Source organism: Enhydra lutris, unplaced genomic scaffold (assembly GCF_002288905.1).
Source record: "Enhydra lutris kenyoni isolate GAN:26980312 unplaced genomic scaffold, ASM228890v2 scaffoldscaffold75, whole genome shotgun sequence".
Taxonomy (NCBI): domain Eukaryota; kingdom Metazoa; phylum Chordata; class Mammalia; order Carnivora; family Mustelidae; genus Enhydra; species Enhydra lutris.
In genome coordinates, this window is record NW_019154159.1 from 4675880 (window position 1) to 4700270 (window position 24391).

Consider the following 24391-nt stretch of genomic DNA (forward strand, 5'->3'; position numbering starts at 1 on the left):
GACTCAAAAAAGCATGGATGCTGGGGATGAGCCAGGGAGCCCAGAGGGGTCGGCCAGTGTGGAGCAAGACATGGAGTAGCATCGTCGGTTTGTGCTCGAAGATGCCGCCTGGGGCGAGTGTGCCGCGTGAGACAGGAGGCCGAGTCACAGCCATGCCTGAGGTTTGAGGGAAGAGGCTGGACCAGGGAGAGAGGGGAGAGACAACAGGCTCAACCGTCTGAGGAAGGAGGCAGGGGAGGAGGGCCAGGTGAAGGCAGGACGGGGATTGGCCCTCCAGAGAGCGAGGGGCCGCCTGGGTCACTGGAGACCTGGTTGGTGGCAGGAACCTCAGAGCGCTTGTCCGTGAAGGCTTAGTGACCCTACAGGACAGTCTGGGAGCAACAGGGACATGCTGGAATGGCTTGGAAAGGAGAGGTTCATGACCTCATGCGTGTGGAGTGCCATCAGCACGCACACAGGCCTGCCCGTGCAGGGTACCGTGCTGTTCGCACACCGGCCCTCCAGCCAAGGGAGAGGAATGCGACTTGGCCAGTCAGCCACCCATGCCCTCTTTCTGTCTGGTCAGTATTTGACGTTCGTTTGCCCCCTTCCCCTTAGTCTTTGTCACTGGAAGACCCCTTGTAGTCCCAAACCAGGAGCCCGGCAGGGGCACTCCTGCTTCTCCATCCTCTTGTCTCCAGGGAGCTGTCCTGAGCGGGGAAATGTCTTTTCAGGACTTTGCATGCCATTGCAAACCTGGGAAGACATACACATTTGCCAGTGACAGAGTGAATCTCGTTCCTCCGGTCTCTGCCTGCGGACATCGCTCCTTGTTTCCTACACCAGACAGACAGCTTGTCCCTTGGGAGGGTCACCTGTCTGCCCGGGCGGTCCCGCTCACAGGGGCGTCAGCTGTGTCTCACTGCACTCCTGGAGCTGGCTTAGTCCGCGGGCGCCCGCGTTTGCCCCGGTCTGGAGCGGCAGAAGGTCATCGGTAGCTGAAGAGCTTGCGCACTCCGTCCCAGCAGAGCAGAACGTGCAGAACGTGCAGAAACTCCAGTCCTCCGGCTCCCGGCTCCTTTCGAAGAAGCCCACTGGGCTTTGCACCCTGAAGTAGGAAGTCTGAACGGGTCACCTTTGGTTCCTACAGTTACTCACTGAGCGCCAATGACGTTTCAGGCACTGCACTTACCCAAGGTGGCTGTAGTGACCAGGGAAATCATGATCCCGGCCTTTTCAGGATGCTAGTCAGGGCGGGAGAAAGGTGGAGGGAGGGCCGACAGACGGGCAAGGAGCAGATGGAGTCAGAGGCCATCAGTGCTGTAGTTGGGGAGCTAGATGTGCTATGGGAGCATTTGGCATGGGGTACCTAACTCAAGTTTCTTTCTCCAGTGAGTTCTGGAGAAGTGACAGTTAACCTGGTATTTGAAGAAGGAAGTGGAAATGTCCAGGCAGGACTTGGAATTGGGGTTAGAAGACGAATAGGAAGAGGGTCTGGCAGAGGGCTAGAAGGTGGGTAGGAACGTAGACTTGAAAGAGACTTCCTTGTGGTTGGAGCATAGACTCTCAGAAGCTGTAGAGACAAGGTTTGGTCAGGACTCGTGGGCCACTCGGAAGAGCTTGCAGTGGGTTGGTGGGAAGCCAGCAAGGGGTTTTCAGCAAGTGAGACGTTCTGAGTGCTGAGGAGTGGGTTTAGAAAGAGCAAAATAGTACCGGTGGGTTACTTGGGAAGTTCGAGTAATCTAAGAAATGGATGATGGTGGTGGTGGTGATGAGATTGGTGGTGAGGATGATGACGGCATCAGGGGTAAGGCTGGTGGTGGTGAGGATGGTGGTGGTGGTAGTGATGGTGAGGGTGTTGGTGGTGAGGTAGTGGCGACGGTGCTGGCACCTGCACTGGCTTGCCCTGGGTGGTGGTACTGGGAATGGAAAGGGCTTTTTGAGGGGGTGGGGATGTAAAGTCCTGAGCTGCCAGGGCCCGGAGCTTTCCCTACGGGGCTGCCGTCTAGGACGGGCATTCCTCGAGCAGACCTGCCCTTTCTCTCTGCCCCCCATTTTCCCGGAAGTTCTTCCTTCCTACTTGGGAAAGGGCAGAGAGTGAAACATCTTCAAGTCCCCAGACCAGGGGCAAAACTGGCCCAAATTCGAACATTACATTTGTTCCTCCTAGAGGGTCCTGAGAAAATCTCGGGGGACATTTCCTTTCTCAAATCTGAGCTGAGATGTCATCGTCGCTGAGGGAGGATGGAAGGGTGGAAATGAGGTCATTGGCCCAGCTGGACGAGGCGGCAGTGGTCTTCACTTGACACCCCAAGGAGACACAGGCTTCCTTGCTATGGGATCTGCCAGGAGAGAAGACCCTGGAGCACCGCCCCTGACTCCCTGTGCCCTGGCCGCATCCGGGGTGGCCTCACTTGACCACGAGTGGCCACTGCACTGTCCGGGCCCTGCACTCTGTCCTCGCGCGAGGAGGAGCCTGAGAAGAATATAGCTGCCCCGGGGACACAGAAGCTGGCTGCGGCCACCCTGCTCAGGCCTTCTTAGTGCAGAAGGTTGCTGGATGTCAGTGAGGGGCTGGCGGCCATCACGAGGACAGGAGACACGGGGCCACGCGTTCCTTCATCCAGCCAAGGGGCAGCCTTGGTCTCCCCCCGTTGCCTCCTGCACAGGATTCACACGCGCCTGAACCACGTCTTGAGGTCTGGACTTGGAGCTGGAATCCTGACCACCACACGCCGTGTTTGCGAGACTGTTGTGTCTGCTTATGTTGCTCACACGGTCTCAGGTCCTGCAAGGGGCTCGGTGCTTCCTTTGCCGTTCGCATCCCTTGGACCGTGGAGCTGAGATCCAGGCATTGTAGTTTCAAAACCAAACCAAACATAGTGTGGTGACTTTTAATTTAGTGCTTCTCATTCCAAAGCCCTTAAAAATATTAATTAATTTCCATAAAACCCCAGGAGGCATATTATTCCTATCCGTCGTGCCTTTCATGCTAGTCCGTAATGGTCCTTTTGGTGCAGTAGGTGGGAAAGTGAGGCTAAATCATTTTTTTGCAGCCCCACGGGAGAAGACCTTGGTGGAGCCAAGGTCAGCAGTAATGAATCTAATTTTATGGCTGTCTCTGAGGAATGTCAACCCCGTGGCCTTGCATGTGATTTGGGGGAACCAGCACCCCCCCTTAAGAATGATCTCTGGGGGAGGCGAACCGTCCTTCCCTGGAGCTGGGAATTCGCAAACCTCAGTTCATTTGCCGCATGAAGGAGGCCAAGCTGAGGAGAGCCATGAGCGAGCAGTGGGCGGGCGGGGGGTGGTTGGTGCTTGGCCTGTCCACTCGAAACATGCCCAGTGGCCCGGGGCCAGGACGTGAGTGCAGGCCCACAGAGCGGATGGCCTTCTGCTGCCGGCGGATGGCGTGGCCTGTGGAGATTTCAGGGCGCCTTGCCTGGGAGCGGCTCCTGCCTGCCGAGTATTGGGGTTCTGTATTGGAGAAGCCAGAGAGCCACTGGTGAAGGAGGCTCCCGGTGCCTGGGGTTGAGCGTGGGGCCTTCTCCTCCAACCCACTCGCCGACTTCACAGCGTGCTTGTGCGGTCTGGTTTTGGGGGGCCCGTGTCCAAGTCGTCTCGGTAAGGTGTTCCCTGTCTGCCCCGGAGCTGGAGTTCCCTTGTCAGCCACCTTCACCTCGTCTCGCGGCGTCAACCAAAACCAAGCTGTTCGGGGTGTTAGGACTCCATGCCCGGCTCTGTCTCGCTCAGAGCACAGACCCGCGGTTTGTCGGGGAGGAGTCCGGAGCGCGAGCCTGCGTGGTTTTCATCACTGTTTACTCTGTGGGATTCCAGAACAGGCAAGTGCCCGCCACCTAGACCCGGCGATGCCCGTGGGCACGCCTTCCTGCGCCGCGCTGGGAGTCACAAGTGTCCCTGAAGCGTCAGGTCGGATTCATCCTTTTCCTCTTCTTGTCACTGAGTGTTGTCGTGGGTCCCTCGGCGGCTGCGTGCTGGGGACTGAGCGCGTCGTGAGGCCGTGGGAAGAATGTGGGCACAGAGCCAGCGCTGACGGGTGCACCTGAGCCTGACTCGTAGTCACAGTGTCGGTGGGCCTGACACGGTCACATGTGGACACAGAACGACGGCTGTGTGTCAGAGAGAGAAAAGATGGTCCGTCCTGCCCAGGGGTCCAGGGAGGGGCCATGCACCATGGCCGGGACCTCCACGACACGGGGTTGAGCCCCTGCTTTGACCCGGACCGTCTCCCCGCCAGTCGGCCCTTCGGAGCCCCCATGTGGGGACCCACAGCCTCCATCAGCGTCAGGTGAACGCTCGCTCCCCTGCCCGTGGGAGGGAACTTGGCACCTCATATATGTGTGAGCGTCCTCTCGGGCCTCCGGGGCGGCCCCTTATCTTATGGGCAGCGTTCTGGCCTGTTTGGGGGAGACGCGGGGAGGGAAGACCCCGTCCTCTAACCGCTGTCATTCGTGTGCATTAGTGCTGTCAATGCGGAGTTGATTTCAGGTCCTGCTCATCCCGCGAATCCCTTCTGTTTGTCTGAGCGGTCCCGGCTGGAGCCAGCGGGGGCTGGGCAGGGCTAGCGTGGCCCGGCCCGGAGGAGGGGCAGGCAGCTTCCCTCCTCCGGCCGGCGCTTTCTCTCGGCGCTGCTCTGACACGCCGGCCCGCGGCCTCCTGCACTTTACCAAAGTGTGCCTTTCCCCTTCCAGAGGATTTTTCTCAGGAGGCTTTGGTGTCTCCAAGAGATGCGGTTGCTGTCACAGTGGCTGGACCCGTTGCTCGGTGTGGCCATGCGGCCCTCACTCATCTCGCACGCTTGTCACGCGACCCCCTGGGTGGCTTGTTGGCTGCATGAAGCCCCACGGCCCCCCTGAGGGAGGTGTCACCCCAGGCTTACAGGTGGAGAAGCTCGGGGTCACTTGTCCAGGGTCCCACAGCTGCTCAGCGCAAACTCAGGGTGGGGACGGGGCAGGTACCCCGCGCATCCCTGACTCCACGGTGAGATTTTTCATCTTCTCCCGCGACAGGCCCGGTACAAGCAGAGCCTCGACCCGACCGTGGACGAAGTGAAGAAGCTGTGCACGTCCTTACGCCGAAACGCCAAGGAGGAGCGGGTCCTCTTCCACTACAATGGCCACGGGGTGCCCAGGCCCACCGTGAACGGGGAGATCTGGGTCTTCAACAAGGTAGGAGCACCGTCAGAGGTTCGTGGGAGCCCTGCCCCCTTCTCCTGCCACCCAGCCGCGTGTAGTTGTTGGTGGTCGGCCGTGGCTCCGCTGCGGGTCACTCTGCATCCACGGACCCAGACGCAGTGAGGTCCAGCTGGGCTGTGTGGTGGGGAGTTGTGGGGTCAGCTCCGTCTCAGCTGTCAGGGCTGGGACAGACACGAGGCGCGTGGCCACGGAGCGGTCGTCTGGAGGCCATGGCATGGTGCTCCCGGCGTGGTGCCCACGGTGCACTCTTCCCGCCGCAGGCAGGACCTGCTTGTGCATCTGCTGTGTGCGTCGCACGGTGACCAGGTTTCTCAGTTCGGTGAGTGTTCCTTTGAGAATCAGTGGTTTCCAAGGGAAGAAAATGGTGCGGATTCCAAAGAGCTCCCACCAGGCCGCCTGCAGACACGGCCTCAGCTCCACGCTCCCCGCGGCCAGGTGGATGGCCTCCTGCGGCTCCTAACCAACCGGGGGGTGAATGTGAGGGGTCAGCGACACCCTCCTACCATTTTCCTGGCTGGGAGTGGCGAGTCCCCCCCTGCCCCCAGCCCCATGGTGGGGCCACGTGCTCTCCTCGCACACGGTGTGCAAGGCAGTACCTGGAGGTGTGCCATGTTTGGGCACCACAGGGCTTTGGAGCCCCTGTGTCCCTCTGTAGCGCAGGCTCCCTCCTCCCCGCTGGGGTCACCGGCACAGCGGATCTTGTGTCTTCCTTACCTTGCCTTCCTTTGCAGCAGCCACCCTTTCTGTGGCCGTCCAGGTGCGCTGGGTCTGGGTGTTTGCTGGCTGTCGGGATTGGGGTCCTTCGGAGCCTGCTCCGGCCCTGGGTTATGCTCTGAGCATCTGTCCCTGCTGCTCCGGTGCCTGTGCCCTTCCCTCGGGCCCACTGTGGGGACATCTGAGGACCTGCTCAGGGCCTTCTGTACAGGCAGACGTCTCCGTGGTTCCCGTGGTTTTCCTAACTGCCCACCTTCCTGCCCAGCACTGTGGTCAGGACTTGGTTGTTCTGCCCAGCGTGGGGGTGCGGGTCTCCCCAGGGGCCGTGCCACGGAGCGCCTTCTGACCGCTGGTTGGCCGTGGAGCTTCCCCTTCTCGAAGTGCACACTCCTCTCCGTTTTTCCCTTGGGTTAGTGTGTCGTCTTCTTATTGATTTGGAAGAAATCTTCATATCCTGGACAGCGACCCTTTATCATTTTTATGAATTGTGAGTGTCCTCTCTGAATTTATGCCTTGGTCTGTTGGTTTGCTTCTGCCTCTTAATAGCGTCCCCTCGTAGCGGTTCTTTGTTTTCATGTGGTCATCGTGGTCAGTCTTCCTTTATGGTGTGGACATTCGTGTCTTCCTTAAGAAGTCCTCCCTCGTGCCAGGGTTGCAGAAGTGTTCCCCAGATGCTCTTCCAAAGCCTTGTATTTTTGTCCGTTGCATTTAGGTCCCTAATCTGCCTGAAACGGTTTTGTACGAACTATTAGGCAGGAGTTTATACTCTGTTTTTTTGTCCCCCTGCAATGGATACCTCCCAGTTCCGTTATTATTTAATGCCAACTTTGAACAAAATCACATTTCCACAGTGTGTGGGCATGTTCTGAGAGCTCTGCTCCATGGGTCTGCTTCTGTGCCAGGAAACTGTTCACGAGGTGGGTTCCCAGTGCTTGTGGTGTTTAGGGAGCAGACCCCTCCCCCCCTTGTTCTTCTTCAGTTCTTCTCGGCTGTCTTGCCCCTTACGTCTTTCTTTAAACTAGTGCGTCAACTTGTCCGTCAGCTGATTGATGGTGGGGGAGACTCAGGGTCTTTACATGATGAGTCTGACAGAGTTTGCTCTCCTTCTTCTTTTTTGTTTCAAGATTTTATTTATTTATTTGACAGAGAGAGATCACAAGGAGGCAGAGAGGCAGGCAGAGAGAGAGGAAGGGAAGCAGGCTCCCTACTGAGCAGAGAGCCCGATGCAGGGCTCGATCCCAGGACCCTGAGATCATGACCTGAGCCGAAGGCAGAGGCTTAACCCACTGAGCCACCCAGGCACCCCCAAACTATGTTCTTCTTAAGTGTCAGTAGTATTTCACAAAATAATTGTGATAATAATTTCACAAAAGTTTTCATCATTTGTTAGATATATTCCTGGCTGTTTTATATTTTTGATGTTATAAATGTTTACTATAAAACTGTATTTTGCAAGTTCTTACCAGGGTGTATGGAAAGGCAGTTGATTTTTGTACATTTATTTTATGTTTATTAATTTTCTGTTTTCTTATTGTTTCTCATAATTTATCTATACACACTTTTCTCTTGTTTTAATAGACTCTTTGCTAGGTAGGAAATAGCAGATTGTTCAGGAAGTTGAACGTTGGTTCACACAGATACGTGGTGTCATGTCTCAACCATTACCGTGTCGAACAGGACAGTTGGACGGCCCCCGCCCCCCAGCAGCATCCATGGACACTCGCCGTCGTCCGCTTCCCAGAGTGCGGGTAGCTGGGATCATAGTCTGTGGCGGTCTCAGATTGGCTCTCTCTAGCTGGGAATGTGCATTTCCGGCTCTCTCACGTGTTATGTGTCTTGATGGCTCACTTCTTTTTACCCTGAGTGACACATCACTGTCTGGATGGACCACGATTGAAGGACATCTTGGCTGCTTCCGGGTTAGTTGGCTCCTGCGAATGCAGGTTTTTGGTTAGACAAGGATTTTTACTAATTTGGGTCCATACCTCAGAGCACGTTGCTAGATCCGAGAGCATGTTCAGCTTTCTAAGCCACTGCCAGGCTGTCCTCCGAAGGGGCTGCGTCAGTTGGCCTCCCAGCAGCAGGGACGAGAGTGCCCGGTGCCCCCGTCCCGCTGAGCACATGCAGTTGCCGGGTTCTGGGAGTTTCGCTCTTCCCATTAGGCGCACGGTGGTGTCTCGTTGCGGTTTGAATTTGCAGTTCCTTAATGACGTATGATGCGGAGTGCCTTCATCCGTCTGTGTTCCTTCTCGGCTGGGGTGTCTGTATCTTTGCTCACTCGTTTTTTCAAGTGCTCTCCGGGCGCGGCATGCAGCCCAGTGGGGCCCCAGTTCACCACCCACGATCAAGACCTGACGAGACCCAGAGTCCGGTGCTCGGCCAGCTGAGCTGCCCTGACGCCCCTGTTTTGCCCACTTTTAAATAGAGTTGTTTTCTTGCTCACTTTTTAGATTCTTTTTGTATTTTGGATGCAAGTGCTTTATCAGGTGTGTGTTCTGTAAATTCTCCCTCCTGGTCTGCGACTCGTGCTTTCGCTCGCCCAACACCGCACATGGACTTTTTGGTGGGTCCAGACTGGTTATTCTCTAGAATGTTTTGTCCTAAGCTTGTGGCAGACGGGACTGAGAGTCAGACCCCACTTCCTGCCATCCACAGGGACGCGCTGTACATACGGAGACGATGGTGTGTCTCACAGGTACTAGTGGTCAGAGGGCCAGCCTGGCCCCGTTGGCAATCAGAGAACGGACTTGGAGACTGTGTGTTGCCAGAGGAGGAGCAGGATATCTCATGACGACCCGCGGTCAGGTGAACCGCCCCGAGTGCGTGTGCACCTGACGGGAGCGCTCCGAGTGCACAGAGCTAGCGTGCCGGCCCCAGAGAGAAAGCCGCGCGTCCACAGTCCTTCAGAGCTTCGAAGAACCGTCTGTCAGTCGTGGCGGGTCAGAATGGAAGTTAAAATTACAGCTAAAGTGGGCAATTAAAAACCTTGTCACAGAGAAAACTCTAGACATAGTATGTGTTTTCTAGTTAAAAAGGAATCCGTTACCACCATGAAGCTTGGAACGCCACCATCGGCCACTTTGCACAGCAGACACCAGCCTCTGCCGACACTGCGGACCGGGCACCCTCTCAGGTGTGGCTGGTGGGGCCCCCAGAGGGCCACGCGCGGGTCCCCCACGTCTCCGTGAGGCCTGGGGGATCGGCCTCCTGCAGCGTGTACCCTCTGGGCACAGAACTTGGAATTGCAGGATATCTGGAAAATCCTCAACTATTTGCACATTGAGTAACACGTGTGTTAAGAAAGATACCACAAAGGAAATAAAGATCATTGAGACTGAACAGTGAGACTGGGGCTCACCAGATTTGCAGGATGCGGTTCACTTAAATCTTTGTACAGAAAGGCAGGAAGGTTTGAAATTAGAATCTCGGTTTCTGCCTTAAGAAACTAGAAAACAATTGGCCCACTAAGCTCAAAGCCAGTAGAACGAGAGACGTATCAAAGAGCAGCAAGGAGTAAAGTGGAGGACGGGCCGTGGAGAGGGCCGACTGCTCACATCATTTTTCTGAAGGACGAGTCTCTAGCTGGATGGATCAAGAGGGAAAGAGAAAACAGGATCCACGTGTGGAAATGAAAGAGTGGACATCACCCCGTACCCTGTAGACGTAGAAGAGATGAGGACAGATTAATATTTTATACCAATACATTTAACAACTTAAATTAGATGGGAAATGCCTTAAAACACACAACTTACCCAGAGTGACCCAGAATGTAACAGAAAACCCGAGGAGCCTGTATCCATCAGAGACTGAATTTGTGGTTGAAAGTCTTACAGTCGACTGGTGGACGAGCGAGTGTTTTCCTTTGAAAATTATCGTACAGCAAACTCTTTCCTGATCAGTGTGTGTAAACTGTTAAATCATAAAGGGAAAAAGGCATCTGGGGGTGTTCCTCCTAAAGCAGGAGGCGCACAGGCCGCGGGAAGTGAGGTGTGAGGTCCCCGAGTCTGTCCTTCGCTCTCGCCGGCCGCCCCAGGCACTGCAGGAGCGGGTCCCACCCCAGCGGCTGCCTAGAAGGGGACCGGGTGTGTGTGTGTAACTGCCGCCCCGCCCCGCCCTGCCCCCAGCCCTGCCGGACTGATGCACGTGGGGTTGAGAACTTCTGCTCTGTTAATCCGGTTCTCAAATAGGATAAGACATCCGAGGAGTGGGTTAGGGTTTTATCTCTGAGCATCAGGGGAATCATATTTTTTTTGAACGTTGAAGCTCTCACAAAGAAATAGTCCCAAGTTCTCCAGCACTTCTCCTAAAGAGATGGGATCTGCACCCACCGTCTTCAGTGGTTGCAAACATCAAGTCCTAGAAATCCTCAGAAAAGTCAGGTCTACAATAAAATTAACAGCTCTTTTTCTCTTGGAGCCCGCGGCACTCTCAGTACAGGTACAGTAGTTACGAGAAATGATTCGGTAGGATTTGGGCACCGACGCGGCTCTAGAATTACAAGTGTGCGAGTTTGATAGCGGAGCACCGAGGAGCCTCCGCCTTCCGCCCTTCTGTAGCCTCGAGGACGCGCTGGGCACGGAGCGGAAGGGGGAGCCCGCCACCGCCGGTAGAGCACAGCTTTCAAAACCAGTACGTGCTGTTATTTAGTGATATTTACTTAGAAGTACTGACGGAGAACCTGGTTATTTGTGACAAAGGAGAGGCAGAGAGAGGGTCCGCGAAACCAGTGGGCCTCCAGCTGGATGGATTTTGAGGGACGGAGAGTTTGCTTGGGGCTCCCGCTCCCCAGTCACTGGCGGCCGCGCTTGGACCAGGAGCCGGCCTCTTCCACACCTGACATTCCGGGCCATCCCCTCCCACGGGGGGTCCTGTGTTGGGAGGATGCCCTGTGGAAGGAAAATGCATCTTCTTCGTCTTCCTGTGGACCCCTTCGCAAGCGGGGCTATGGGGCCATGCACGGGGTCAGAAGGAGGCTCGCTGCCCCGGGGGTCCCTCCGGGAAAGCCCTCAGGAGGAGGCGCGTGACTGTGGCTGAGACCTCTGCCTCACCCTTGGACGTTTTTGGCCAAAGATGCACCCGGAGTCTTCTCAGAAATGGGGAGGTGCTTCCCCCGAGGTCACGGCTTCCCCCGGGAGCCCAGGGCCGCTCTCCCCGCCTCCTGTCCTGGCGCCTCCCCGTGCTTGGCTCAGCCTGGAGGACAGTCGGACGAAGCGGGGGGACCCTTCTTTTTCGTGTTTAATGCAACCTGGCAGATGAAGTGGATTGTGATGAATAAATTATCTAAAACCCATTTCAGTGTCTTTGTTTGAAATGAAAACTTGGCCTTGAGTATGTTTTTCAAGAGAAGGGAAAGATGCGTTCTCTGAACGGGGAGCTCTGGGGGGGAGAAACCAGACGTCCGCCTGGCGGGCCCGGGGGTGTCGGTGGCCTCCCGCACAGAGGGGGCCCTGCGCGCCCCCGGCCTGGAAAGCTGGTTCCGCTGAGGTGACGTGGGACGGGAGGAACAGCTGTGCTTTGGACGTTGGTTAGTAGTTCGACGCTTCTCCCTTCAGCACCATTTCTGTGACAGACACTTCCCAGGTCCCCGTCTCGTGCGGAGCAGAGCCCAGGTATGCGTGCTTCCCACACAGAGCCTTTCCTCCCCGCTCCCGCGCTCCCCCCCCACCCCCCGATGATATCGTCATCTGGGCAGTGTTCTAAGACTTGCACTTTTTAAATCATAATGCGGCTTGAATATCTTTCTGCCTCAATCCATAGCAGTGAGCCCGGTCCGGGGTATGGATGTGTGGACATTCCTCTGCTTAATGGTCCTTCATGTGGGACGTGCGAGGATGCGGGATGGGCTGTGGTGGTCCACGAAGGTTGTTGGGGCTTGCTGGGGCCTCCTCGGGATGTGGGGCCCAGGCCTCTTCCATCCGACCGTCCCCTTCTGTCCCTCTGCTCTTGTCCTCTGCGTGGTTGGAGATGTGTCACCATGTCTGCATTCCCGCAGGGGGAGAGAGGAAGAGGGCAGCAGGAGGGTGGCCCTGATGACTTGCACACATCGCTTCTGATCGTGTCCTGTTGGCCGGAGTTTGCGGGGTCAGACTGAGCTGCGGAGGGAGCTGGGAAGCGCGCCCAGCGGGAACGTGCACTGGTGAGGCAGGGGAGGAAAGACAGATTCGACTCGCCGTCTCTTCCGTGGTGGCATTTAGATGGCTGACAGGGTTTTACAGCAGGAGTATCGTTCCACCGTGTACATTTCCGTGTGCAGAGGCAAGTCTTTCTGTAGGATGGACACCTAGGAGTCAAAGGGATGTGCGTGTAAAACTGGTACGTACTCCCAAATGGCCTTCCAGGAGAGCTTCCTGGGCCGTTCGGGGGCTCAGTCGGCTGTCTCTCTGGCTCTTGATTCAGCTCAAGTCGTGATCTCCGGATCATGAGATCGAGCCCCTCGTTGGGCTCCGTGTTCAGTGCTCAGCAGGGAGCCGGCTTGAGACTCTCTCCCCCCGCCCCTCCCCCAACACACTGTCTTTCTAAAAAAATAATAATACTAAAACTTTAAATTTAAAAGCTTCCATACTCACACGCCCGCCAGCGACAGACTGGAGCCCGTCGAACGCTTCCTGCTCCGTCCGTCTTCTGGACGTCTTCCACTTCGCGGGGCGAGGACAGACGCGTGCGCGGATAGCTGGTTCGCATTGTAACGTGTGTTCCCACGACTCATCGAGAGCGCGCAGCTCTCACAGCCCTTCCCCCGTCCTGCGGTGCGGCTGCCGGTGTGTGGTTCTTACCACCGTGGGTCTGGGCAGAAGCTCTGCAGCCACGAACACCGGGAAGATCCCGTCACTGTGTTGTACTCTCTTTGCTCTTGAATCGTTTGTCGTTGGTGTGTGTTTTTTCAGAATTATATGATTATTGTGTTATTTTATTTCTCTTCAAGACTTCTGAGTTTTGTAGGAGGACTTTCTTGAACCAAAATAAATAAAAATCTTTTATTTGTTTTTATATTTAGTTTTAAAATCTGTCCTGTATTTTTTGCACGTGGCACCTCAGCAACATTGAATGGCTGGTGACGTTCTGTGGCGTCACTTGCGGAATTGTTCTTCCCTCACGGAGCTGCCCTGCCGCCCTCGTTGTAATTATATATGTGGGTCTATTTCTGGATGTTCTCTTCTGTTGATTTGTTTTTCTCACCCTCCCTAATACCGTCCTTAATTACCACGGATTTATATATATTTAGTATCTTATGCAGGTCCCTGCTCATTATTCTTTATTTGAAAACGGGTGCGTGTGTGCGTGACGGTCTCGTGCAGTTCTGTTCCGCGCTGACTTTAGGATCAGCCTGTCAGATCGCTGGTACTTTGGGCGTGCGTGGACTCGGTAGGCTCCTTCGGGAAGCCTCGACACGTGTGGAAGCGTCCGGTGAGCATGCCCAGGGATGGCATTTCCAAACGTTCTCGATCGTAACACAGCGACGACCTGCCAGCCACGGGAGGGGCAGGGCAGCCTGGCAAAGCGGCCCAGCGTCAGTGGAGCGGGATCCCTCTCGGGGCCAGATGTCTGCCCCTATACGCACATGCACCTGTGCTGTCCGCGCGTGGCCTCATCCCGTCTGGGTTGACTTAGATCTCCTATTTGCTGTGCGTTTCGGGAAAGCCTCTGCTGGCCGCCTCCGTCCCGTCACAGATGTCGCTGGGCCCTGCAGGGTCCTCTGGGCTCCTGGCCTGTTTCCCTGACCGTTCTTGCCGTCCTTGTGGCGACACCAGAGGCCCAGCTGCGGGGAACACAGTCCCCTTCGCTGCAAGCATACGGTGTTGACTCTGGCAGCTCCGCCGGGCATGGGGGGGTGCGAGGAAGGGTCAATGCGGGTGGTGGTCTGTGCCGAAAGACCCCAGCCTCTGAGCGATGAGTGTCCTCATCTCTCTGCTGAGGTGAGAACATCCTGCTCTCTGATTCCCAGTCGTCTCCCGAGTGTTTTCGAGTACTGAACAGTACAGTGTGTCCAGAAAAAATTTCACTTAGTGGATTCATGTTAATAAGTTTCTGTTCAGTGGTTTGAAAAAATCAGAGTGCCAAATCCGCTTGTGTCCCTTAAGTGTGATTTCCAAGTCATCTGCAGGATTACGTGCTTACGGTTCTCTGAAATAGAAGGTACTTTGGGGGAAACATGCAGATTTGAGCCTAGGCAGCTCCTCGGAACATCTCCCTGGTACGTGCGGGACGTGGCATGTTCTAGAAGCACACACGAGTCGTGGAGGAAGATGGCAGGCAGGGAAAGGGACATGTGCACATCCTTTAAGTGTGTAAGGGGGACCGTGGTTTGGTTCCTGGGAGAGGGAGGTAGATGGGGAAGCCCTGCTGGTAGGACGCATGGAGGGAAGTCCCGCCACGAGCAGGACTATGGCCCGGGTTCGCAGGAGACAGTGAGCCGCTGAATCCGGCAGTGACAGCCGAGGAGCTCTGGAGTGGGGACAGGACTGGGGCCGCCGTCTGGCGCTCACAGGTCAGGGCACAGTGGCACGCGGGCATGTGGCAGAGGGTGTCATTGGCTATGACTTCCCACGTTCATGAGCCGTGACGCAGCCCTCCGTGGCGCCTGGCCTGGGGTGTCGTCCCTCCCTTGTTGAGCAGGGGGCGGGTTGGCGGTCCTGTGCAGGAGATGTAAGTCACACGTGCACTGTGTTTTGTTTTCCAGAACTACACACAGTACATCCCGCTGTCTGTGTATGACCTGCAGACGTGGATGGGCAGCCCGTCCATATTCGTCTATGACTGCTCCAACGCCGGCTTGATCGTCAAGTCCTTCAAGCAGTTCGCCCTGCAGAGGGAGCAGGAGCTGGAGGTGAGGCCCTCGTGCCCCAGGACTGGGGCTGAATCTCCGCGGGTTTCCTCAAGGCCGGGGCGGGGGCCGGCTCCCTTCATCGTCTCCGAGCGCTCGGGGCGCCCTGGTGGGTTCAGTGACAAAGAGCTGGGAGGCATGCGGCATGAGCCTCGGGGCGTGTTTTTACATCTCCTTTTACTCAGTGTCATTTTTAATCTAAACATTAATTAAGTGATAACATTAACAGGGTTGGTTTGCGCTCCAGTGGCCTCTGCCTCTGAGATAAATGCTTAAATAAAGCAGACACATCGATTGTGGGAGGAACAGACCCGTGGCCGGGCATAGCCATCAGTTCCACGTCTTTGTCGTTGTCCCCGCCGCGTGTGCGTGTGGGTGCGCGTGTGGGCGCGTGTGCGTTAAAAACACCCACTGAGCTAAGTGCAGAAGACGAGCGCCAGCATGGCCACCAGTCCCTTCTGTTTGAGGACCTGGAGAGCCAGGGCCGTGCTCTGCTCGTGGAGAGACGGCTCACTCGGTTGTTTTAGTTAATATTTGATGTTTGAACCGAACAGTGAATCCTGAAGAGAAATTGCAGAGGCATTTTCAATTAAGAGACCTCCCATCCCGTGGTCTGCGCGGGAGTGTGGGAATCAAATATTCTGCGGCCTCGAGGGGATCATGAATTCCGACCGGTGGCAGTGCAGGAAATACTCGATTCCGGAGCCAACGTGGTAACGAGTACGTGTTGCCTCCAGCCCGTTCGTGTCTGTTCAATTTTAATGTGATGCTGTGCCCCCTCATGTTTCATCAGAGGCTGTGGCTGACATAAACAGCGATAAAATTTGAAATTCTATGTGGCAGAATTTAAAATTAACATGTCATGCAGTTTAGGATTTTATATTTATAAATGAAGTCCCCGTGCAGAGCATGGCGTAAGAGTGACTCGCGCGGACCGTGCCCCTCTTCCTTGGGGACGGAACCCGGCTCTGCGAGGCGTGGTTTCTGCGTTCTGTCACGAGGGGAGGGAGGCCGCGTTTCGTGTCGTCCGATGATTGCCTTGCTTCTGGGCGTCTCCTGCACGTTTACCCGAGGCACAGGTCATCCAATGAGCGCCGAAGACTCAGAGCCCCGAGAGGTGATACGCTTTTCCTCACATCAAGTAACAAATATTGCAAAAAAGATTTTTCTTTTTGCATGTAAAATATGTAAGTGAGATGCCGGAGGATGCTGCCTGGTTCTGGTCCCGGTTCCTGAGCTTCAGGCTGGTGAAGGAGGACAGTGCATCTGCCTCCGCGGCCCACGGCGCAGTGGACGCGGCCTCCCCCCGTGCCCCCTGTGGAAGGCAGGTGCTCCCCCGGGCGGGGGCCTGAGCGCCAACTTCCCGGTCTGCGCCGTCACCACCTCGTGCTCCCTGTATGTCGCCGAGCCTTACTCAGCCTCGGAAACTGCTCGTTTCAGTGAGTGCGGCGAAAAAGCCTTCCATGCATCTTTTTTGGGAAAAAAATGTTTAATTGACTAATTTCTCATGGGGGAGAGCAAATGAGAAATCCATTATCTGAAGCGGCGGATAGATGGCGGTACATCCCGCCATGTGTTTTATAATCAGCTCTGACTTTCATCTCCTTCCTCTGTAATTACCGCGCAGGGAAGTCTCGCGTTTGCGCCACACGTCCTGCAGTCTGCGGCTCTTCCGTTGGTCTCTTGCATAAGTAGCAGAGATGAAAATGACAAGTGATAAAACTGGCTCCCAGCTAGTCTCTTAGTGTTCGTTTTCGCTGTCCCGTGGTGTGCTGGAGGGAGAGGAGTCCAGTGTAGCCTCTTCGCCTCCTTGTCCCGCGTCGTTCCTCCCCACTCTGCGGCTGGTCTCCGCGTGCCGTAGCGGCTTTCCCGGGGAGGCGAGGAGCGTGAGCTGCAGGAAGTCGGCCGGTGCGATGGGCTGTGCGACCTGTAGGGAGAAGAGGGTGACCGTGACTGCATGGAAGGCGCAGAGATGGTTCCTGGGACGGAGAGCCTCCAGGGCGGGATACCGCGAGGGGCGTGCGTCCAGAGGGCGGCTGTCGGCTTTCACATTCTCCGTGGGCCCACTGCCACGCTGAGGACCGGGAGCTGCCGCGAGAGTGTTGCTGGTGCCGCAGAAGCCCTCCCTGACCCCCGGAAAGCACTGCGAAAACTACTGCTCGCGGCTCGAACCATGTCTCCGCCAGGAGCACGCGCTGCCACTCAGCCGTCTTCTGCACGTTTTTCGTTGGGTCACGTCACTTTGTAGTTTGAGCATTAAGAGTTTGTTTTCAAGTCTCTGTGCTTTCAATGTTCTTTTTTAAAATAAGTAGTTTTATTATTACCAAGTGAGCATACGCCATGATTTTGGAGATCAGCTGGCACAGAGGGGCAGTGGCGGGTAGAGTGCGTCCTGGTCACGCCCGCCCTGGCCAGGGCTCACTCCGAAGGGACCTCTCGCTCTGGTTCCTCTGCTGAGCAGCTCTGTAAGTGCAGATAACCTGCCTGTCCTGGGGCTTCTCAGTTCCCAGATTTGGGGTTGTCTGTGAGCTTTCGGCCATCGGACAAACCACAGGCACTGCCACCAGTGTGTTTGGTTGAAGACGTGAAGGGACGTAGAGCTCTGGTGGCAACAGGTCGTGATGCAGTGTTTGCCCATTGTGTTAGTGCGTTCTCCAGGGCAGTTGATGGGGGCGGCCACTCACTACCCCTCCCCTCCTTACGGACGTTTAGTTGTAAACACGGGCTTCAGGCTCAGTGTACTTTGTAGCCTTTGCACATCTAAATAAAACCCTTCTGTGTATTTCTAGTTCCATCAGTAGTCGGTGACGTCTTTCGGGTTTTAGGCTCCGTGTGGACTTCTCTGGCCGTCTTCTGTTCCTTGATGGAGTCCCCATGCTTGGTACATGGGCCAGTTCTGAAACGTGACAGACGTCACAACCAGCTCACCACACAGCTGAACCAGGTGCTTTGGTTTCGTATTTCGTCACGGTTTTTGTTCTTTTGACTTTCCTGGAGACTTTCTCTTTTCTCCTTGACTTAGCTCTCTCATGTCTCCTGGGTTCCTGGAGCTGCTGGGATCGCAGAGCATCACGGAACGAGCCCTTCCCGGACGGAGTGTGTGGCTCGCTGGCTCCCTGCTCCTCGTCCAGGTGGCTGTGGTGACAGTGCGTCCCAGAGCTGCCATCCTGGGCTCCCCCTTCAGTGCCTCCCGGGCGCAGCCATGGTTTTCCAGAGCCCACCTCTGCCCCTTCCTTGGTTTTCTCCTTTGTTCTGCTGGGGCAGACCCTCAGGTCACATCCAGAGGACGGGCGTGTGGGGGTCATCGTTCTCAGCCCTCCGCTGGGCGCCTACATCTGGATGCTTCTGGCGGGAGGGATGGAGCAGCTCACCACTGCTTCTAAACCCGCAGCGCTGAGTCTCTGTCAGGAAGCTCTGTGAGGCTCGCCGTGGGGTCAGTCACTGCGCAGCTGGGCCCGGGCCGCTCGTACCCTCCGCTCTGGCGCCTCTGGCCAGTGGCGTTCTCTCCGGCCGCTGGCAGTGCCCAGGCATGAGGTGGGAAGGGGCCCGGGCCGGGGTTGGCACATCTGCCTCTCTTCACCGACGGCCGAGCAGACGTCCCGTTGTATGTGTGGCTGGCCCGGGTGACGTGGCCCCACTGTGCTTGGGGGTGGCGGCAGGGAGTGGCATGGGGCACGAGTAAGTGGACAATCTGCCAGTGACTGTGTGCAGCCTTGGGTGTGTGCAAGCCCTGCGGGGCCCCGGGTGGCATGTAGGGCCTGGGTGTGGTGGTGTTCCCCGGAGACACACTGGGCTGAGCAGCATGCCGGCAAGCCACGGCCCTGAGCACAGTCTTCCTGGGACTGGGACTGGGACTGGTGCTCGGGCCACTTCTAGGTGACCAGTGGGGAGCAGGGAGTGTGTCTTCCCTGGGCCAGGACGGTTGCTGTACCGCTCAGCCCGCCTTCAGTGGCCTCCTCTCCTCTCGCGGACTGTTGGCGCTTTGCAAGCCTCTTCCCTGGACGCCACCGAGCCAGTCCCGCGTCTGCCCTCCGTCCTCTGCTCACTGCTGGCCGGCCCACGGCTACTGGCTCACATGGCGCCCCGGCTCACGGAGACCTGTCGCGTGGACCCATGTTTGCGTAGCGACAAGCACACTCGCTCTCGCAGCACCCCTGAGTCCAAATGGAGCCACCCTGCTTCCCGCGGGCGTTCTGTGTACGAACTGACATGTGACATCGTCACACGTCTGTCACGGTGACTACATTTTATGACAGAGTTAAAGTAATTCTGACAAAAAAGAACTAACTGCGGACTCTTTGCCTCTCTTCAGGACGCGTCAAACTGCGTTCTGTAGGACTGTGGACTCTGGTTCTGACAGCACGTCACAAGGACGCCCGTGGACTTGGCCGCCGAGTCTGTAGTCTGCGTCAGGGTCCTCTTTGCGCTCCGGCGCCCGTGGGTGTCGCCTGGCACTGCAGGCCGGTTCCCGGCGTCCCGGCAGAGGTGTGTGTCGCCGCCACCGCTCACCGCGAGGAGTCGGTGTGTGTGGATGTGCGATGTTCTCTGAGCACCCGCTGTGGGGACGCGGGGCGCTGTGCTGGGGGCCTCGAGGCCCACCCAGCTCCATGGCTCCGGTGCAGCAGCCTCGAAGCCCCCACCCTGTCCAGCCGCGGAGCTGTCACCTGCGGGCGGTGGAGAAATGAGAAGTGGGTTCCTGTTCTTTAGGTGTCACCGTGCTCATTTGTGGGTTTGTAAATGGCGTCCCCTCTTCTCTGTGTCATGCCCATTCCCTCAAGTACCGACTCTTCTCTTGGGTTTACGAGGATTGTTCTCTTTTACCCTGGAGGCGTGTGACGACTCTGCGCTGTCTCCCGTGTGGACGAGGGAGGGGAAGCCCCCTTGTACTCACGGGTGGGAATTCTCAGCCGGGAAAGTGGCCGGGGGGCTGGCTGGCTGCGGGCGTAGTCGCCATGCAGGGCTGTTACCTCCCTGGGATGCCAACTGCCTCACCAGCCGCCCTGCTTTGCCCCAGGTGCATCAGGAACTCTTTTAGAGAAGAAAACCCGAGAGCTTTCCAGGCAGGAGCGGCGAAGATGGTGGCCGGATGCCTGGCCCAGGCTCGCAGGTGAGCCGTGGGCTGTCCGATGGCAGCTAGTCACGTGACCCTGGTCCTCCAGCCCACGCCACGGCAGGTTGTGGCTGGGACCCCCTTCACCTCTTGCTCCTCTGCCCGCACTCTGGACAGTTTCCTGCCTTCATTTTAATAAAGGCCAGCCACGTCCACCGCTGTGTACCTTACACTTTCTGTAGAGTAAGCAGTGAGAATTCGTAATAGCAAGATTTTCAAAACGAGTAGTGATAAATGTATAATGTGCTTGACATTCTCATACATAGAACAGAGGAGTTTCATGTATAATTTAAGAAGAAATGCTACCGTTTCAACTGTTTTATAGGCGAGAGTGCATGAGTTTAATCTAAAAACAATACAGCAGCAACCCCTTTAATTGGGATCCCATAGCGGCTGGCTGGGGGGAAGAAAGCCATCCTTTATGGAGGGGAAGGGTCTAGTGGGCCAGGCTGGTCCGCGGGGGGTCTGGGGGCTGCTGCACTGGCCAGAAAGCAGAACGGTTTGTGGAAAAGCCATAGGGAGAAGCTGCCTCGAGGGCGTCGGAACTCTCACTGCAAGTGGGCACCGGGATATGGAGCCATGGGGGCAGGAAGGTGACGTCAGGGGAGGCGCAGAGCAGAGCTGGGCTCCCACTCCAGGGCCACGGCTGCCGGCGCATCTGAGCTAATGGGTACAGCCTCCCTTCCTTGTCCCGCACGTTCTCTTTGCAGAGCATTTTATGTTTAATCCCATCGTCTGTGTGATGGAAAGGACCTGACCGGCCCCTGAGCTCTGCTGGGCTGGGTGCCCGCGCACTGTCCCTCCTGTGGGTCGTGTGGGACCCCAAGATCTCCTCTGTCAGCTCCTGTTCCAGTTCCCCACTGGTAACCTGACTGCTTAGGGAGGAAAAGCAGTGATTTCTCTGCCGGAGGAGTTTTGGAGCCCTCTTGGCCGACGGTATCATGGGACCCGCAGGCGAGCAGTGTGTCCCATTGTCGTTCACCTTTTGGGAGGAACGGCCCCACTGCTTCCTTCATAAACACTTCCCGGGGTCTGCACGCGTCCTCAAGGGACCGCACGCGGCGGGTGTTACACGGGTGATTTGACAGTTAGGTGCGTGTGGTCTGTGGTGTTTCTTCTTCCGGTGTCGCTGGCTGTAATCAGGTCCGCGATGCAAACCTGTCGGACACCGCATCGGAGGCCGATGTGCAGGACGTGCTTACCGCCGTGGTCCCCCAAGTAAATTCACATCTTGGTAAACTGTGGGTGGTCGTCCTCTTTGGATATGTCCGTGATTCATCGAATATGTTTGCTTTTTGACTGACTTCCATGAAATGTAAAAAACAAAGAAGAAATGATTAATCCAGTTTCATGAATAAAATATACTGTTTGTAGCCATCACAAAACCGGGAGCTTGTCCAAAGGTAAATCTATAGTTTAATCATTTTATCTAATTTCATCTGCCTTAAAACATGCTAGGAATTACTCAGTATTCTGGAACGCAGATCCCGGCCAGACCCCGGGCTGTGGCTCAGACCCCCCTGCCCAGCCCGTTTGCTCTCAGGGAGGCGTGTCCTCGCCACCTGCCTGCCATGGAGCTGGAGGACACGGGGGTAACGGCCAACACGCTCTTGCAAGGGTCTTAGTGGCAGAGGGCGGCAGAGCCTCCGGGGCACCTGTCCCTTTGGCTGTGAGAGGCGGGTGAACACGGAGCCATGCTGGAGAAGCTGGGAGGCTGCCTTTCCCCGGGGGCACGGGGGCCGAGCGCACAGGTGGTGTCCGCACAGGCAGCTCAGAGACCAAGACACGTGCTAATTCTCGCATCTCGGGGAAGAAGCAGAAGGCATGTGGACTGCACAAGAGGGAGCGAAGCTGGCTCTTTTGGGAGACAAAACAGCCGTCTATGTTGGAATGTCCATCCTAAGGGTCTGACGGACACTGAACACTGTCCCCCGCGGCCAGTGTCCCTGGAGCGTTCATCAACGTGTAGCATATCCTGGGTCATAAAGCCGGCCTTGACGAATATGAAATGATTAAAGTCACGGAGTATGTTCTTTAATCGTGGTAGAATCAACCAGAAGTCGGTGATAGACAACACAAAAATGTCAGAGAAGAATTAGCAACACATAAGTCAGGGGTCAGAAGATCCAATCTACCTTTGTCCGTTTGGGCTACTGTGGCGGAACAGCAGAGACGGGGGGGCTCATGAGCCACAGAAACGCGCTTCCCCCGGCTCTGGAGGCTGGAGCCCGAGATGAAGGCCTTCTCCGCTGGGGCCTCCTCCTCGTGTCCTCGCGCGGTAGAAGTGGACCCCACTCCTGGGGGCGTCGCCCCCCAGAGTGCCCCTGCCGGCACCGTCACTCTGGGCGCCTCACACTTTCCGGCACGGCACAAGCGCAGCCAGCTGCACAAGGAGAACCAGACGAGCCACAGCGGCCACAACACCAGAGTGGCCGTAAGAGCAGAAGTCGCTGGGACTGAAAACGGAGAAAGTGGACACCCACGAAGCAGAAAGCTGCTTCTCGGGGATCCTCAGTAGCGTGGACCAGCACACGGAGGAGGGGGATCCCGATCCTGTGGCCACTGAAGGAACGAGAGGGGATGCCACAGACACCTTCATTCTCGGGCATTTGACGACTTCCGAGAGGGACCGGTTCCTCCAGAACCACAAATGCCAAGCCCCCGGCCGTCTGAGATGGATAACGTGAGTGACCCAATAACTGCGAGGGAGGTTGGGTTGTGACTCAACAGTCCCTGAACAGGGAGTCTTCAGGCCCAGGTGGTCTCGCAGGAGGACCCCACAAACATCTGAAGAGGCGTTCGTGCCGGGTGTGCACAGAGCTTGTCCAGAGGTGGAAAGGGGGCAGAATTTCGTTACCTGCTGTCGGAAGGGACACACGGGACAAAAGGAAAATATGAAACACCACAAACCACTGTGTCTCACACACTTACACGCAGAAATCCCGCAACAAACCATAGTGGGTCGGCTCCCGTGAGCTCTAGAGGGGATTCACTCGATGACTGTGTGGGGTCATTCCAGCTCTCCCAAGTCTGGCTCACTGGTTAAAAAAAATCAATGAACGGGATCCACCTCGCCGACAGACGGAGAAGAAAGACTATATGATCAAATCAGTTGATGCAAAAAAGCATTTGACAAAATCCAGCACACTTTCCTGTTAAGAATAATTCCTCTTAGCATGCCAGGGAAAGGGGGGACCTCCTTCAGCCACACAGAGAGCATCTCTGAAGAGCCTCCTGCCGTCCCCATACTTACAGGAGACTGAGATCAGAGACGCGGCAGGGCCGTCTGCCCCCGCCGCTCTCACTGCACACAGTGCTGGCGGTCCTGGCCCGCACCAGACAGCCGGGGAAGGACGGCAGCCCTCGCCAGGGAGATGAGATCAAAACCACAGCGAGGCACCCTGCACGCGTACCAGGATGGCTAAAATAAAGCGAGGGGTGATGCTCGGTGCTGGCACGGACGCGGCGGACTCGGAGCCCTCACCTGCGGGAGGGAACGTCAGTGGTGCGGCCACTTGGAAGACGGCCCGCCGGCTCCTCACCTATTAGACTTGGAGCCGCCGTGTGACCCACTGATCCACTCCTGGCTTGTACCCGCGAGGACTGGAAACATGTTCACACAGAAATGTGCACACACGTGTTCGTAGAGGCACTGTTCACAAAGCCAAAAAATGGAAATTCTCTTCTTGAAGTAGAAGGCTGCAGAATTCCTCGGTGCCTCATTTCCTTTCCTTGGTGGCCGTGTAGGAGTCACTGGGGGGTAGAATTTGGTTTCAGGTTTGAACTAAGGTCCTCACTGAGGTATAGAAAGATTCTGTGTTCACAGCTGTCCAGCTGCCAACAGCCAAAAGGCTTCCCACAGCGCACGGTCCGTTCGAGTGAGCTCTCCCGGTGATCACCCCAATCTCGCTCTAAAGGGGTCTTTTCTGCCCTTTGATGGGCAGCTCTGAGGGCTCCTGGGCACCAGGGAGGCCTTTGTCCAGCAAGAGTGACTGCCCTCCTGGACAGCCCGTCGTCCTCAGCCGTGAGTACCACGAGGCTGTTAAATTGCTACTTAGTATTTCATAGAAACTGATGTAAGTTATTTATGGGAAATGACTGCAGCTTTCAGCGGCTGGTCTTGGTACAGTGTTTGTCCCGTGACAGAGGCCGCATTACACTCTGGAAGGAGCTGGGTCAGCAGTGCACGTAGTCCTTTGCGGATCTCGGTCTCTCTGCACTTTGCAAGACGTCCACCATAAGCAGACATCGTCGAACCGAGTGCAGAAGCTGCTGGAACCCGAGTTGTTACCGGGTAGGTGTTGTTCTCACAGATGCACTGGGTAAAGGCCCTGAGGTTAGGTGTCTCGTGCATGTGTATGTCCGTAGGAGAAAGCAGCAGCATGACGTCGGAGTTCTATCGAGAAAACGAGCCCCAGCCGCCGTGTGTCCAGGATGAGTGCTTCCTGGCCCTCACCGGCTCCGCGTGACCCGCACGTGTGGGACACGTAGCAGATGTCTCCATTGAATCTGCCGTGTGTCACATTGCCAGACTTTTCTGGACCCTTCCCA

At 56.4% G+C, this 24391-nt stretch overlaps 1 protein-coding gene across 2 annotated transcripts in view; it reads left to right on the forward strand.

Moving 5' to 3' along the window:
• LOC111160429 (regulatory associated protein of MTOR complex 1) overlaps positions 1-24391 on the forward strand; it is a 339277-nt gene that overhangs the window by 130462 nt on the left and 184424 nt on the right. For both annotated transcript variants that reach the window (XM_022523546.1, XM_022523548.1), the window contains exons 4-5: positions 5010-5168; positions 14587-14733. In XM_022523546.1, the coding sequence (XP_022379254.1) occupies positions 5010-5168; positions 14587-14733 (306 nt within the window). The remainder of the gene's footprint in view (positions 1-5009; positions 5169-14586; positions 14734-24391) is intronic.